At 52.1% G+C, this 14,587-nt stretch overlaps 1 protein-coding gene across 8 annotated transcripts in view; it reads left to right on the top strand.

The window, feature by feature from the left end:
- Positions 1–12,771, top strand: part of C2CD2 (C2 calcium dependent domain containing 2) — a 61,571-nt gene extending 48,800 nt beyond the window's left edge. For 2 of the 8 annotated variants that reach the window (XM_036850482.1, XM_036850490.1), the window contains exons 13-14: positions 43–382; positions 8,866–12,771. In XM_036850482.1, the coding sequence (XP_036706377.1) occupies positions 43–382; positions 8,866–9,086 (561 nt within the window). In that variant the 3' untranslated portion in view covers positions 9,087–12,771. Of the gene's footprint in view, positions 1–42; positions 3,782–4,378; positions 6,403–8,865 lie in introns of those variants that run through there. The other 6 variants (XM_036850488.1, XM_036850489.1, XM_036850487.1 and 3 more) reach the window with 6 other exon arrangements.
- The last annotated feature ends 1,816 nt before the right edge of the window (positions 12,772–14,587 follow it).

The raw sequence follows: 14,587 nt of genomic DNA, 5'->3' as shown, positions 1-14,587 counted from the left end.
GGCATCTTCCTTACCGTGACTCTGTCTCTCGCCCCCGGGTAGACCTCGCTATCTCAGGACAACGGCGCCTCCCTGATGCTGGACTACGCGGCCTCCATGGACAGCACCCGCCAGAAGGATGGCCCGGGCCAGCCAGGGGCGGCCGTGGCTGCTGCCCCACCCGAGGAGGAGGAGGAGGAGGAGGAGGAGGAGGAGACCCCAGCAGGGGCCCGGCTGGCCCTGGAGCCCCAGGAGACTGAGCTGGATTCCTGGGACTCGGAGAAGGAGCCACCGGCCGGGGCGTGGGGCGGCCAGGCCCCGCTGGAGCCCGCTGGGGATGAGCGGTCAGAGAGCTCCCTGAGTGTGTCTGAGCTGGAGCCGGGCGCTTCCCAGAAGCGTAAAGGTACCAGCCCCTCCCGTGCCCTCCCTGCCCATGCCCCCTCACTCCCCACCACTCGCCCCCGCCCCGCGGCTCTGCTCTCCTACTAGTCTCCAGGCTAAGCAAGTTCTCACCCTCTGCTTTCCTTCCCTTCTCCTCTACAAGGGCACCCCACCCTCAGCGGCCCCACACCTACAGGAACACCTGCGCTGAGCATCTGAGCCCATTTAGAGCCCACGGGCAGGGGTAGGGGGTGCGGGGCTGTATTCAGAATCCTTCCGAGTGTGAGCGGCCGGGTCACCTCTCTTCATTGGTGGAGGCAATTTGTGTTCATGGCTAGAAGCGCCCCTTCCTCTGTCTGGGCACTCCTCCCCGCAGGGGTAGAACTTTCCAGAGCATTGAGAGGGGTCATCGAGAGCCGTGTACCACGATGGAGCCAAAGAGGCCAGCCGGGCAGAGACCAGGGTTCCCTCAGCTGCCGAGATGGTTACCCCTCCCCTTATGTGCCTCTCAGACTCTCCCCTCCCTCCAACGGAAAGCAAACCAGACGTCCCCACTCGACCCTAACAGGGTCCATGGGGAGATGAGCTCCCTAGAAAATTAGCCGATTAACTTAATATGTGTGCAGTGGTGAGGGAATCATTGCATTAGGAAAAGCGACTGTTTCCCATTAGCGCTAAATCAGTGCTCTAAATCTGTAAATGTCTTCAGCGCGTGCAGTTTTTCCCAGACGGTGCTTTGGCACGATGGTGACCTGAAGATACTTGCCGAGGGAATATAGTCCAGAGGCTCGGGCCAGTTCTAGATGTGAGGCTTCAAGACTCACTGAGTCTCAGCTCCCTCCTCTGTGAATGGGGATGTGCCCACCACGTGCACCCACCTCCCCGAGAACCCCACCGGCCAGGCGGTAATAGGAGAGCCCAGTGCAGAGGACAGGACGGGAGAGCCCAGGCAGGGGCCGGAGCCAAACCAGCAGTCCTGGGTGCAACTCTGCACCAAGTCCCGGCTCCCCGGCGAGCGTAGACATTAGGAATCTCGGCCACTCGGGTCGGGAACCTTGGAGCTGCTCTGCCTCCTGCTGCTCTGTCCTTGGTGCCGCGGACCAGTGGTTCCTACGCGGGGCGATCGTGCCCCCTCCCCGGGGGACACTGGCCATGGCTGGAGACCGTTTCAGTTGGCACAGCTGGGGGCAGAGGGTGCTGGGGGCTTCAGTGGGTGGAGGCCAGGGGTGGCGCTCAACACCCCACCGCAGCATCACGTGGCCCCAGTGTCCACGGGCCCGAGCCGAGAGCCCCGCCGGGGAAGGTCGGCTTCCTGCCTTGCCCTCCTCTTTCCCGTTCGCTTCCTGGGCTCCCCCATGACCCACCCCCTCGCCGGAGCAGAGCGGGACAGACGGGGTGGAGGCAGAAGAAGAGGAGGGGAGAGAGGACGGAGCAGGATTCCTGGATGTGATTTCCAGACCCTGCGATGAAGACTGGACTCTGTCTGCCCGCTGCCCGGTCCTGGCGCCTTGTCCCCAGGGCCCCGTCGGGTGGCCGGGAGCAGCGTGGGGGTGAGCCCTGCGCTCTGTGGCGGCTCCCTGGCTTCTGTTATGGAAAAGGGGGCCCGGCTGCTAGTCCACAGCCCGGCACGCGCCCCCCGGCCTCGGCTTTGTCTTGGGGCCAGAGCAGCCCAAGGGGGCTCACCGGGACCTGAGGAAGGCAGGTGGGCGCTGGGCAGGGTGGGGTGCAGGTGGGCTGCCCCGCCTGTGACCTGATGGACCAGCAGTCCACCTCCTCTTCTCACAGAACCCGCCCCTCCCTCCTGCCGTCCGTTCATTCTGGAAGGCCGAGCCTCACCACCCCAGGGCCGTTCCGAGACCGCCGTTCCTTCATCCCGTCCCTCCTGCCCTCCCTCCCTCCCTCCCTCTGCTGTCCCTTCCGGGGAGCTCTTTCCCTTGGGTTTCCGTCCTTGCTGTGTCCTGGCCACCCTGCTCCTCTCCCGTCGCCGGCCAGGTGGATGACACCCTCACTCTTGGGGACCTGGTGCCGGCAGGTGTGCCCTGTGCTGCACCCTGAGGCCTGGCAGCTGGGGCCGCGCGCGGACGCTGAGCCAGCAGTCATGCACCTCGCTCTTAGCGCTGCACAGACCCGGGAGTTTTTAAAGGGACCCATTTGGCAGCGTTTTAAAAATTGCTTTTCATTCCATTGTTTCCTGAGAGATTTGCACTCGGCATCTCTACGAGATACTGTCAGAACCTTAGATGATTACGCTTTATGGGTACCAAATAGTTTTTCTTTTCCACCAGAATTTTTTCCACACTGGTGATCTAGGGGGCAGCTCTGTGGAGTTTTCTCTGCTTTGTAAACTGAAGCCTATTTTTCAGTTCAAGAACCACCTGCATCTCCTGTCATAGGAAGGAGTTGGCTCTAGCTTTCCAAGACTGCCTATTTAGAACTCCCCTGGACCTCTGCTGATTGGAGAGTCCTTGTTCCTTGTACATATGGTTATGATGCAGGCAAGACAGGAAGTGCATTCCTCCAATTTGGTTTCATTTTTAGCTTAACAAAGCATTGATGTGCTGGTACAAATATGTGAATGTACTTAATACAACCGAACTCTACACTTAGAACTGGCTACGATGGTGCATTTTATGTTATGTGTATTTTACCACAAGTAAGAACAAAAGCATTGGTGGAGACTTTGAAAAATATTAAAAAGGAAAACAAAAACAAACCTTGCCAAGCATCCTGCACAGTAACGTCACGTGTTGTATATAACGCAAATGCTTCAAACTCTTACCATCTCTCGTTCTGATTTTGCTGTTGCAAACTTTTCTTTTCACCTCTTCCTTCTCTCCATCTCCTGCTCATCCCCTTAAACTTAAGAGGATCGCTATGCCAACCAGAATTAATTGCCTACACAGTAAGTTATTTTTGTTTTTTATATGTATTTTTTAATTAAGTATAGCCTTGCTATGAGAAAAGCACATATCATAACTGAGCCGGAAGTTAACCCCTCCCCCCTTCCTTTTCCCTCCCATCGCTTTCCACTTTGACTGTCCCTAGATGCCAGTTTTCCCATCTTCCTCCTTCAAAGTGCCCTGGTCTGGTAGTAGAGGGCCATCGTCTCAGGGGAAGGCATCCCTGTGTTAGCTGACGGGACAAAACAACCTCACCAAGAGATTCAGACAGACCGACTCCCTTAATTGTCCTTGGTTCTAAAAAGTCGTCACTTCTGTAATTGGGCCTTTCGTGGTTCCCCTTGTAATCTAAAGCTGTTCTTTGGGCAACAAACTATAATTTATAAGGTTGCTTTTGGTCACTGTTTTCCTACCTATAAGATGTTAAGATGTATTCTTCAATGAGCAATTTACGTCTGTTAAACTGAGATGAGTGGGAATAAATTTGGGAATATTTGCAATATTAAAGCTATAATTTAGAATAATTATTTTTAATTCCTTCATATATTTGTTTATACCTTAGCCTTATGATTGTTTTTTTTATTAAACTTTAGTCTTATGATTGTTTTTAGAACCCGAGAAAGATTTTTTTTCTCTTCCCTGTCCCATCTAAGATTTTGGTTATTTGCCTTAAATTTCACATAACCTGTTTCCAAATCTTACCTTCAGGCATCTTTAAGATTGGGAGTGAGGTCTGAGTCTTGCTTCTTGCCTGTTGGGTGGATGAGGTAGCCCAGAGTGAAGGAGGTGGGCTTATTAAATCCAAACGGCCCCAGCTGCCTTGCCCCACTGATGTGAATTTCCCTGTCAGCAAAGGGTGACAGATTCTGTGGGCCCAGAGTCAACTGTGACATACCAAACTAGAGTTCTTCTCTCGGTCAGGGTTCTCCAGGGAAGCAGAACCAATAGGTTCTGTATTTCAAGGAACCGGTTCGTGTTGAGTCTGAAATCTGCAGGGCAGGCAGGAGCTGGCGCCGCAGTCTTGGGGCAGAATCTCCGCCCCGGGAGCCTTCCTGTTTGTTCTCAGGCATTCAGTGATTGGATGAAGCCCACCCACCTCACTCCGGGTTGTCTCCTAGAGCTCAGGCACTGATGGGAGATCTGGACCACATCGACCAGGAGCCTTCCCTGCAGCACTCAGCTCAGTATTGGGATGGAGTCACTGGGCGCTCTGGGCAAACTGGCCCAGGAAACCAAGCTCCGATGTCCATTAGTCACGGCCGCCTGCCAGCAGCCGAGGGGGCACTCGCCCGTCTGAGTTACGACCTCACACCCGCCTGCGGTGCAGCCAGATTGGCGTCCACTGAGCCCACCTGTGGCCCTGTCCTTCCGGCGTTACTTACCCCAAAGGTCATTGTGCTTTATTGGCCAAGTTTCAACGGACGATGACATTTTTATTTAGTCATGAAAATGGAATAACCTCTCTTTGTGCTGGTTATACTTCATGTTTGATGAGTTAATCTGTGGACCCTGGAGATGGGCTCACGTTGCTAGAATGTTCTGTCCTACCCAGGCCGCCAGCATGCCTCTCGGGAGATTGACATCATTCTGGAGAGCCTGTCAGAGTCGTTCCCAGAGAGCAGGGCTCTGCTCTGCGATCCCTCTGAGAGCCGCATCCATCTCGCCCTCCAGAGGCTCCGCCAGCGGCCACCCGCAGACCGGCGCTCCAGACGCCTACTGGCCACTTCCAGCTCAGACGCCATCCTCAGCAGCACGGAAGAGCCAGGCTTGAGAGCACGGCTTTGTAGGGCAGAGCACGTCACCCCTCCGAGTCTCTGCTTCCTTATTTGTAAGCGAGAGATAAGAGCGCCCTCAGAGGTGGCTGGGAGACATAACCGGGGCTCCGGCCTGCAGATTTGCAAACCTCTGTGTCTCCCCTCACATGACTGTCCTCTGTCCAAGAAGCCCACGTCCCCATAGAAGCCGTGACAAGTGGTGTCAAGTTAGGGGAAACGTGGACCTGGCGAGCCATGCACGTGACCTCAGGACGATGCACACCAGGGCACACGTGACAGCATCCGGTTCAGGCGGTGACGCGGAACAGGCAGAGTTAACAACACAGCACACCTGCTCCAGAGGGTGGGCGTGAGGACCAAGAACAGAAACACCGCGTTGCAGGCCTGTCGGGGCAGCGCAGCCAACATGGGGCTGGCTGGCTGGGGCGGGGATGCTGTTGAAACAAAGCACGGCCGGCAGGGCCGTTTAAACAGTTATGGCCAACACGTCTCCTCTACCAGCTCTGCTCCCAGGGCGCAAGTCCTTGCTGTTTTATGTTAATGTGACGAGAACTTGAAGTTTAGGCGTTTCAGGTGCAATGTCATTTAAACGAGAGAAAGCGACTGCTTGGAAGTGTGCAGACTCCCTTTTTAAGGAGTTCTGAGCACAGCTGCCCCTTGCCTGTTCCTGTGTGCTGGTTTCTCGCTCAATCCAGGGTGCAAAGCCAGACCCTCAGAACCGGGTGCTGTGCCCTGCAGGCTAGGCTGCCATGCCCCCGTCCCCCGTCCCGCACGGCCCTGAGATATTAAAACGCGAAGGGGCATCAGGAAACTATGTAAAAGAGAGTGAACGCACTGCTTACCTTTTGCCCTCTCGTCTGGTCCCCGGCGCTGACGTCTGTGTCCTTAGCAGAGTGTTTTCCACGTACCAACTACTCTTGACGGTTTGACCAGACCTTGGTGGGTGGTTTCCAGCCCCAGCTGCATGTTAGAAAGACCTGGGATTTTTTAAAAGATGCTGATGTCCAGATGTCTCCCCAGAGCCCCTCACATCAGATTCCCCAGGGCTGGGACCTGGACATCCGGAGTTTTTCCAGGTTGCTGCCCGACTCCAGCGTGTCTTGGGGCTGAGAAGACTTGCTCTAGCATCTGCCCTCTGCCCTGATCTTCCGCGGGGCGTCCAGGGTCCGAGGATAAACAGGAGGACGTGGCCGGTGCTTCAGGACCCTCATCTTAAGTCAGATCCTCCCCCCCACCACCTTTCTTGTCTGTGTTAGATTCCTGGGGCTGCTGTAGCAAAGTACCGCAGATGGGGTGGTTTAAACGACAGAGATATCTTCTCTCTGAGTTCTGGAGGCTGGAAGTCCACGATAAAGGTGTGGGCAGGGCTGGTTCCTCCTGAGGCTATGAGGGAGAATCTGTCCCAGGCTCTCCCCCAGCTTCTGGGGGTTTGTTAACAATCTTTGTCACTCCTTGGCTTGTAGAACATCACCTTGAGCTCTGCCTTCCTCTTCACGTGGCGTCTCCCTGCGTGTCTCTGTCCAAATTTCCCGTTTTTATAAGGACAGTAGTCATACTGGATTAGCACCTGTCCTAATGACCTCACTATAACTTAACTGCCTCTTTAGTGACCGTATCGCTAAACAAGGTCACGTTCTGAGGTGCTGGGGTTAGGACCCCAACATAAGAATTTTGGAGGGACATGATCCAACCCATGACACCGCCCCTGCTCACACCTCAGACCTTGGCTCCAGACCCCAGACTGAATTTCAGCACAGGGACACGTATGAAATGGGCTTTGCAGATGGAGCCTTCCAGGGGAGATCCTCTTTCTGCCGGGCTTCCACATCCCTAGGTCTGCAGCTGGCCTGGGGGATGGACTGGTCTGTTCCCCTCTCCACACTTCCATCCCCTGCCCCCTGCCCCGGGGAGATGGGGGTGGGGTGTGGCATTAGGGTCCAGGTTAACGGAATAGATCCATCAGACCTTCCTTCCTCTCCTCTGTTCCAATGTGACAGCCCCCCATTCACGTGCTATTTGGGGGCTCCAAGCTTAACCCAAAGCAGGTACCTAGAGATCTTAAATACCTCCTAGGTGCCCCCCAATCTGAGGTAACCTGGTCAGGCTGGGAGGCCCCGGGACTTGCGATATGCTGGGAAACTGACCGCTGGGCATCACTGCATCTGCCCCTGGGACTGGCCAGAGTCCAGAGTCAAGCCCTGTCGGTGGTGGTGACCCCTGCCGTAACACACCCTACTCGGTGGTTTTTTGAGATACGCTGCATCCTACAGGGATTTGAACGGCTCCGGGAAGAGACCTTTCTGGCCCAAGGAGAAGCCCGTTGAGCCTAAAGCCACTGACACTTTTATACTCACCCTTCTGCTTCATCCCTTTCCAGCCTTCCTCAGCCCCCCTGTACACCGCCTCCCAGCTTTACATAATGGTAGAAAATGTCCGAATGAGTCTTCGCAATAGGTTGATTGTATCCAAAGAGCAAATGAAAAACAAATCTTTTGGACAGCTTTGACCAAATTAAATTCGGCCCATTCCTTGGAGCTTTGAGCTTCTGCGTTCTGCTGCTTAACCCAGGCAGAGCAAGTAGGACACGCATCCTTTTTTTTTTCTTCATTGTTAATTGGAAAATTTCTTTTTTTTAAAAATTTTTATGGGAGTACAGTTGCTTTACAATGTTGTGTTAGTTTCTACTGTACAGCAAAATGGATCAGCTATACATATATATATATATATATCCCCTCGGACATGCATCCTTAAGGTCAGGTCCAGTAAATGGCCTCTTAAAGTCACGGGCATGCTGTTTTTCCCGAGGTAAGTGCTGCTTATGCAAAGGTCTGTGGACAAGGCTGGGTCAGATTCCACAACTGTCCTTACATTTCATGTAGAAAAGCAAAGTGATGCCTTCCAGCCTCCCGTTTGGATAAACCAGGATGGTTTCTGCGTATGTCATAGGTGTTGAAGTATTCTTTGGATCTGTCATGAAAAGAATGAATTGCCAAATTAGCTATAAAGCTCCTTATGGAGATGGTCAGGCCATTCTTCTTTCAAAGTCATTAACACCTACATGCACGTGGTCATGGGTTTCACAGCCTGGCTGGAAGGGCCCCCTGATCCCCCTGGGCCTTGTTCATAGGATGTGAAGCTAGTTTGTGAAAATGGAAGCAGGTTAGTGGGCTCTGGCCATTGATATGTTAGCTGGCATTTAACCTTTAAGGAGCCATTGCCGTGGAAATCACTGCTGCTGCTAATTTTTTTTCTATTTCATATTCCACCACTTGACGTCATATACAGATAGGTCAAAGCAAACAAAATGGAGGGTTTTAGGTCTAAAGTGATCAAGTAACAGACATTTCACGTGACTTAGCCTGATATACACGTGCTGGATCTGGAGTTGTAAAAGATCTTCCTCCCCAGAAGAATAAATGTTATTTAAATTTCCTAAGGAAGTGAACACCGTGTTCTCAGGGTCCTGAATCTGGTTTCAATAGCACGAGCATCCTTTCTGGGGCACAAAGCACTGCTCTGCCGTCTATACGCCTCCTCATGATGGGGAGTGGGTAAGGCCAGGGGAATCTCTAAAAGTCAGGATCCAGATGCCTGCCTGGGAATGGGTTCCAAGTGACAGACCTGCTCACTGCGCCTTGGAAGCACCTGTGCTGTGCTCAGGCCAGACCCAGCTGCCTTTCTTGTGCCGACAGAGAGGCGTGCTGCAGTCACAGGCTGCCTTGTATTAGGGTCGCTGGAGGGACCCGCCTTCCTTCCTTTCCTCCTGGACGCGTCGCCCACCCGGCTTTTCACCCGCAGCCCCCCCCTGACCCCGTGCCTTGCTCTTGCAGGAGGGATTTTAAGGAAGGGCGCGAAGCTGTTCTTCCGCCGGCGGCACCAGCAGAAAGACCCCGGCCTGAGCCAGTCCCACAACGACCTCGTGTTCCTGCAGCAGCCGGCAGGGCCGCGGAGGAAGGGGGCGACGCTGGCCCGGATCCTGAACAAGAAGCTGCTCTCCAGACACCGGGGCCAGAGCACCGCAAACGGCGCCCCGCTGGACCCCTGCCCATAGGCCGGCGCGCGCTTCCTTCCCCGCGATGCTGCAGACGTGGACCCTCCATCACCACCCGCCAGGACGCAGCCAGAGGGTCCGTGAGCTGTGGACGGCCTCCCTGTCCCCAGTCTAGCTGGGTTTTTTCCAACAATTTCATCTTTTAAAGGGGGAAAAAAAAACCCCAACAATCTGAGTCTCCAGCCAGGAGGTTTCCCCCGGAGAGAACCTACAAAGCCCAATTTGCCACCAGAAGCCACGACACCCGACGGCTTCACAGCGTGGGCGGTGCTCGCGTCTAAGAGTTGAAGTTAAACGGGAGAAGGATATTTACCACTGTGAACTGTGGAACTTACTATAAGGGGCTGTGGACGGGCAGGTGAGGCGGACAGGCTTTGCCCTCCACGCTCTAACTTTGGTCCGTGCCTGGACCACATCACAGAGAGGAGGGCCCCTCGGTGCCGGCACTGTGAACGGAATGGATGGGTCACCTCTCCTAATTGGCTGCTCAGAATAAAAAGTGCAGGCGGTCCTGAGTACTGAGAGGTGGGACGCAGGCAAACAGAGAAATTACCATGGGAATGGAAACACTGACAAACATAGGAAGACATTTGCCTTTGATATTAGCCATATAACTTGAAAAATTATGCAAATACTAAATATATCCTATGCACATTATGCTGAACACTTTTCTAAGTTTGCTTTGAGCCTATTTGCGAGTGGGAGATAGATAAATCCTTATGTGGTTTTTATATTTTTCTCTATAGCATCAGAGCTGTAATAATACCAACAGAGCAGCCAACACATGGAATGTTTCTCTCCCGTCCGGCCTCCTTGTTCACAGAAAAGCCAAAAGATGAAGTTAGGAGCAATAAGCCACAGCTAGAGGGACGTGGGCACCACACATATATGGTTTTTCTTCAGTCCAAGGTTGGTTTGCCAAACATTGCCCATAGCCGAAACAAAGTACTTTTAGGGCAAAAGAGGAAATTATTTTATGTCTCAGGTGTGAGTCTTAGGAATGGAAGTTTAATAACAAATGAGCCAAACGTGCATCACATTTCTTCTATGAGCTCTTCAGAATTCTACTGTGTTTAGCAATTCTTGGGATGCCCTTGTTTTGATTCCCAGTGGAAAAAACAGTCAGTTCGGCACACGATGTTAATATCCCTACGTGTCTTCCAAACCGCTTTCCTCATCTGTACGCCGTTACCCTGGGGTTCATTCACAATTTTCACATTGTCCACTCCTTCTCGATGAAACACTTTTAGGAGACGTGCTTATTAAAAAGCACTTGTTATCAGGGTGAAAGGTTTTGAGTAAGATTCATTTTCCTCCAATAAGATTTAAAGGCTATAATGAAAACTTGGCTTCTGTCACAGACGTGAAATTGGGTGAGTTCCTTCCTATAGCTGCTCTTGTGAATCCTTAAACATATATTTCAGGAGTAAGAGAGCCATGGATGAGCAAAAACCTTTATAAAAATCAAAATTATAGAATTTTTTCCTTTTTTTTGAGGGAGAGATTAGAAAACTACATTAAGAATTTTATTATAAAATGCACATTTAAAATTCTTAGGTATCCCAAGAATTATCAAGTAACTGTAAAATGACTTTTTCAGCATAGTTTGCTTTTAAAGATTATACTCCAATTGTAATCACTTAAGTTAGTACCTGGTATTCCAAAATATAGTACGTTTCTACCAAGTTAGTCCCCATAGGCTAGTAATCGCTACTAGTCTTTTTGGAAGGGATGGTCTCGTTAATGTTCTATTCTACTTGAAGGATTACTGTTCTCTCTCATGTGGTCGACAGAACCTGTGACATTCCAGAATTAATTCTAAGAGGATATTGTGTGTTGAATTTCAGGCACTGATCAGAAGTAGTTAGTACAATTTGTTTTTGATTTGGAAATTCAGATGGACTCGATTTATTCAAGTGTGAAGGTGTCAAGAGTTTTAGATTCAACTTTCTCGCTCTAAAAAAAAGTCTTAGCCATTCCCATTCCTGAATGACCCCATGAGCGTTCTGTTCACTGCTTCATACCTTTACCCGGGGCTGTGCTTTCTCAGTTTCCTCGTGACTTGAAACCTCTTCAGGGTCCTGGGAATGTGTTGGGTGGGCTGCGTCCACCCCGTGTGTGAGAAGCACGTGGATTAACACGAGGGGGACAGTGTTGCTGGGGAGATGCACGTCTCTTGGTGTCTGTTGGATGCACGTCAAGAACCCTGTACATTTGAGTCAATCCCAGAGCTCACCCTCCAGACACACACACATAGTCACCGTCAAATGGTTTTTCTGAAGTTACGGAGGACACTAACGTAGCAGGGAAAAGGATGAGAAAAAAGAAGCGTAGGGTCAGGGTAGCACCATGAGAACAGGGGTTGTATCGATACTGTGAATGTTTCCTTTCCAAGCTGTTTAGCCAGATCTGTTTTTTAATGGTGTAGGATATTTATATCAAAGTAAATGTCATTAAGGCCAAACATCAATCTAGATTATACACCAAATGCAAGACCTACTCATTTGTAAGTCACCTTATTCCCTTACCTTTTCCACATGCTGGAGTGTTTTGAGGGCTTTTGTTTTTGTTTTGTCTTGATGAAATCTTTGCAGAGTGGTGTTTTGAAAGCAGTTTCTCACGAGCACTAATGTTAATGTGCGTCTGTATGTCTGGAACCAGCTGGTCACGTTGGTTTTAATGAGCTGTCAACACTTCTCTTGGATTTGTTCAAGGACAAGCCTGTGTTCCTTGCAGAGGAATGAAATGGACCTTTAGGTGTGCGTGTATGTTTTCATGTAGCATCAACAGAAGTACCCATCTCATCGTTCCAGCTGAAAACCTGCTGTGAGGAAGAAGGTTTAGACCGAGCACTTTATTTAAATCAGGTCTCAAGTTTAAGTTCACAAGCGGCCCCGGATTCCTGGAGAGGGCTACCTGGCCTGCCGCTGCCAACCAGTCACAAGCTGGGTGCCTGACCAGGTGTTTGATTGTTTCACTGGCCACACCTATAGAAGAATATTGCAGATTTTCTTCTTGAACAGAAAGGGAAAGATTAATTTACGCTGCTGCCACTCAATTCAGATGTTTTCTGAGTAACCATCTTGGCTCTCTTGAAACCTAAGAGTGTAGGTTGGTGGATGTTCGAAGTCAGAACATTTAACTCCATCAGATGAAAAACAGGTCTCAGCGCCGGCCTAGACCCTGACGCCAGGCCCTGCCTCTGCTGCCCCAAACCTGCGAAGGCGTGATGACCAAAGCAAGCGGCACAGGGACGCTAGCACTGCTTATCCTGCGAAGCAAACTCAGGTTACACCTCTCTGGTTCCTTTTTTTTGCGGCGGGGTGGGGGGGGCATTCTTACCTTCTGGATGAGGAGGCATTTGAAATACAACAAACTGCCTCATTCACCCAGCTGCCAGCTGGTCAGTGATGTGCCGTTTATAATTTAGGCTTGTAGCTTTTTTTTCCCCCAATATCATATCAAAGCTACATTTTTTTTTTTTTAAAGAAGAAAATAAGAGGTTTTCCAGGTATGTGGAGAGGTTTGGCTTGATGACCAAGTGTGGTGATGACTTTACCCGACAATGATTGTATCCCTGGGAAGCACTTTAAAAACAGACTGCAGTCCCGCGCCAGGCCTGTGCAGTCGGGTTCATGTGGGGAAGGTGTGGCTGGAACACGAATGGTCTTTGAAGGAAATAAACGTGCCCATGCAACACTAAACATGGAGTCGTTTTTGCTGAGTCCTGCGCTGTCCCCAAAGTCCAACGGCTTCTCTGAGGCTCCGGAATCCTGGTCTTTCTTTTGTCAGGCGCCACCCTGGTCAGCTGGCTAAACGAGGAGCCATCCTCCTAACATTCTTCTTAGGTGATTTGTAAGTCACTTAGCAGCCGCTTTAGGCCTGGGGCGAAAATCATTTACTAGACCGTCCATGTCTGCCGTGAACATTCGGGTTCTGGCGAATTGTAGGTGCTGCCAGTCAGGGTCTGCTTGGCCTGGGTCCCCCAGTGGCCACGTGACCCTGTGTGATTCCCCAGGGACCTTATGAGGAGTGCCGTCCCTTTGGGGCGTGAAGCCTTTATCCATCCATCGCCCCCGTTGTCATCGCCCCATCCCAGCAGTCGCCCGAGGGTGGGTGCACAGTGGACACCTGCACGGGGTCAGAGGGGCATATGCCAGGTGGGGCTCTGGGGTGGCTGGCATCCAGGCTGGCGTGGGCTCCTCCACGGTTACCGGGTGGGGCCGGGGCCGGGGCAGGGGCCGGGAGGGGTGCACAGTGTCCTGCACCGGCCCTGCAGGCCTCACGTCTCTCCTGGTCATCAGCTTCCCCGTTGCCATCAGTTTCACCCCCCTGCTCTGCCCAAGCACCCGGCACTTAGAAAACTGGTACCCACCCCAGCCCCTCACCCGTCCCCCCACCCTTCCTCGCAGCTGCCCTGACCCTGCCTGTCCTTTCGGGTGTGGAGTGGTCACTTGAGGGCCGAGACTGACGCACAGCTCTGCATTTCAGAGGAACAGTCTGCCCATGCGAAGCCCCAGTGTTAGCGGGGCTCAGACCCTGGATTCTCTGCTCTGGACGTGGCAGGTGGTGATGGTGCTGCATCTGGTTTGGGATTAAGGTATCCTGGGGCCTGGGACGGAACTGCTGCTTCCTGTGTGGCCGGTGGTCCACTCTGCACTGACACCCTAGGAATCTGGATGGACTTGCTGGATGGCCAGCCTTCCCAGCCTGACCTCCTGCCGGTCACCTGCAGGTGCACACTGCTCTTGCCAATCCCCTCTGTACAGCCCAAATGTATCCACTTCAACCACCTTTGGTCATTCTGGGATGCACACCCCTCGGCCCCAGGGTACACTTCTCCCTATTCTTCCGATCTAACCAGACACAAGCCCCGCCTTCTGCATGAAGTGCTGGGCCACCTCGGATGCCCCAGGACACTTCCGTCGGCATCCTTCAGTCCCTGTCGCTTGGCCCCATCTCACTCTCTCCTAGACTTGCACCCCAGCAAGAATGGAGGTGCCCGTATCCCCTGGGTTTAGGATGGTGCCCACTTAGAGCAATGATGGACATCAGCAGACAGCTTTATATAAACTCAAATAGGAAGTCTGCTTACGCCCATCCTACCCCACTCACCAGGGCCCAGGGTCAGCGGACAGAGCCAGACATGGAGGGGCGGCACGTGACAAAAAACATGCTGCTCTTGACCTCGGTCACTTCCTACAATTATAGGGTGCTGTGTGTACATATCAATAAATCGTTTATTAAAAGAAAATGCAGCTCGCTCACCACAGAGGGCTGGCCACCAGGATGAAGGACCTTGCACAGTGCCCGCCCTTAAGAGAAAGCTGCCAGCCAGACCCCCTGAAGCACCAACTTTCACCATTGTCCACTGCTCACCTTGGCTCTGTAACCATGACTGTCCATAATGCAAATTGCCAAGCTGTGCCCTGCATGTGCCAGGCATTCAAAACTATTCATTATATTGATGTCATCAATATTTATAAAGTTGGATGCTTGCT

The sequence above is a fragment of the Balaenoptera musculus genome, chromosome 4 (assembly GCF_009873245.2).
Source record: "Balaenoptera musculus isolate JJ_BM4_2016_0621 chromosome 4, mBalMus1.pri.v3, whole genome shotgun sequence".
Taxonomy (NCBI): domain Eukaryota; kingdom Metazoa; phylum Chordata; class Mammalia; order Artiodactyla; family Balaenopteridae; genus Balaenoptera; species Balaenoptera musculus.
Note: the sequence above shows the minus strand (reverse complement) of the source record. Positions and strands in the feature narration are given on the sequence as shown.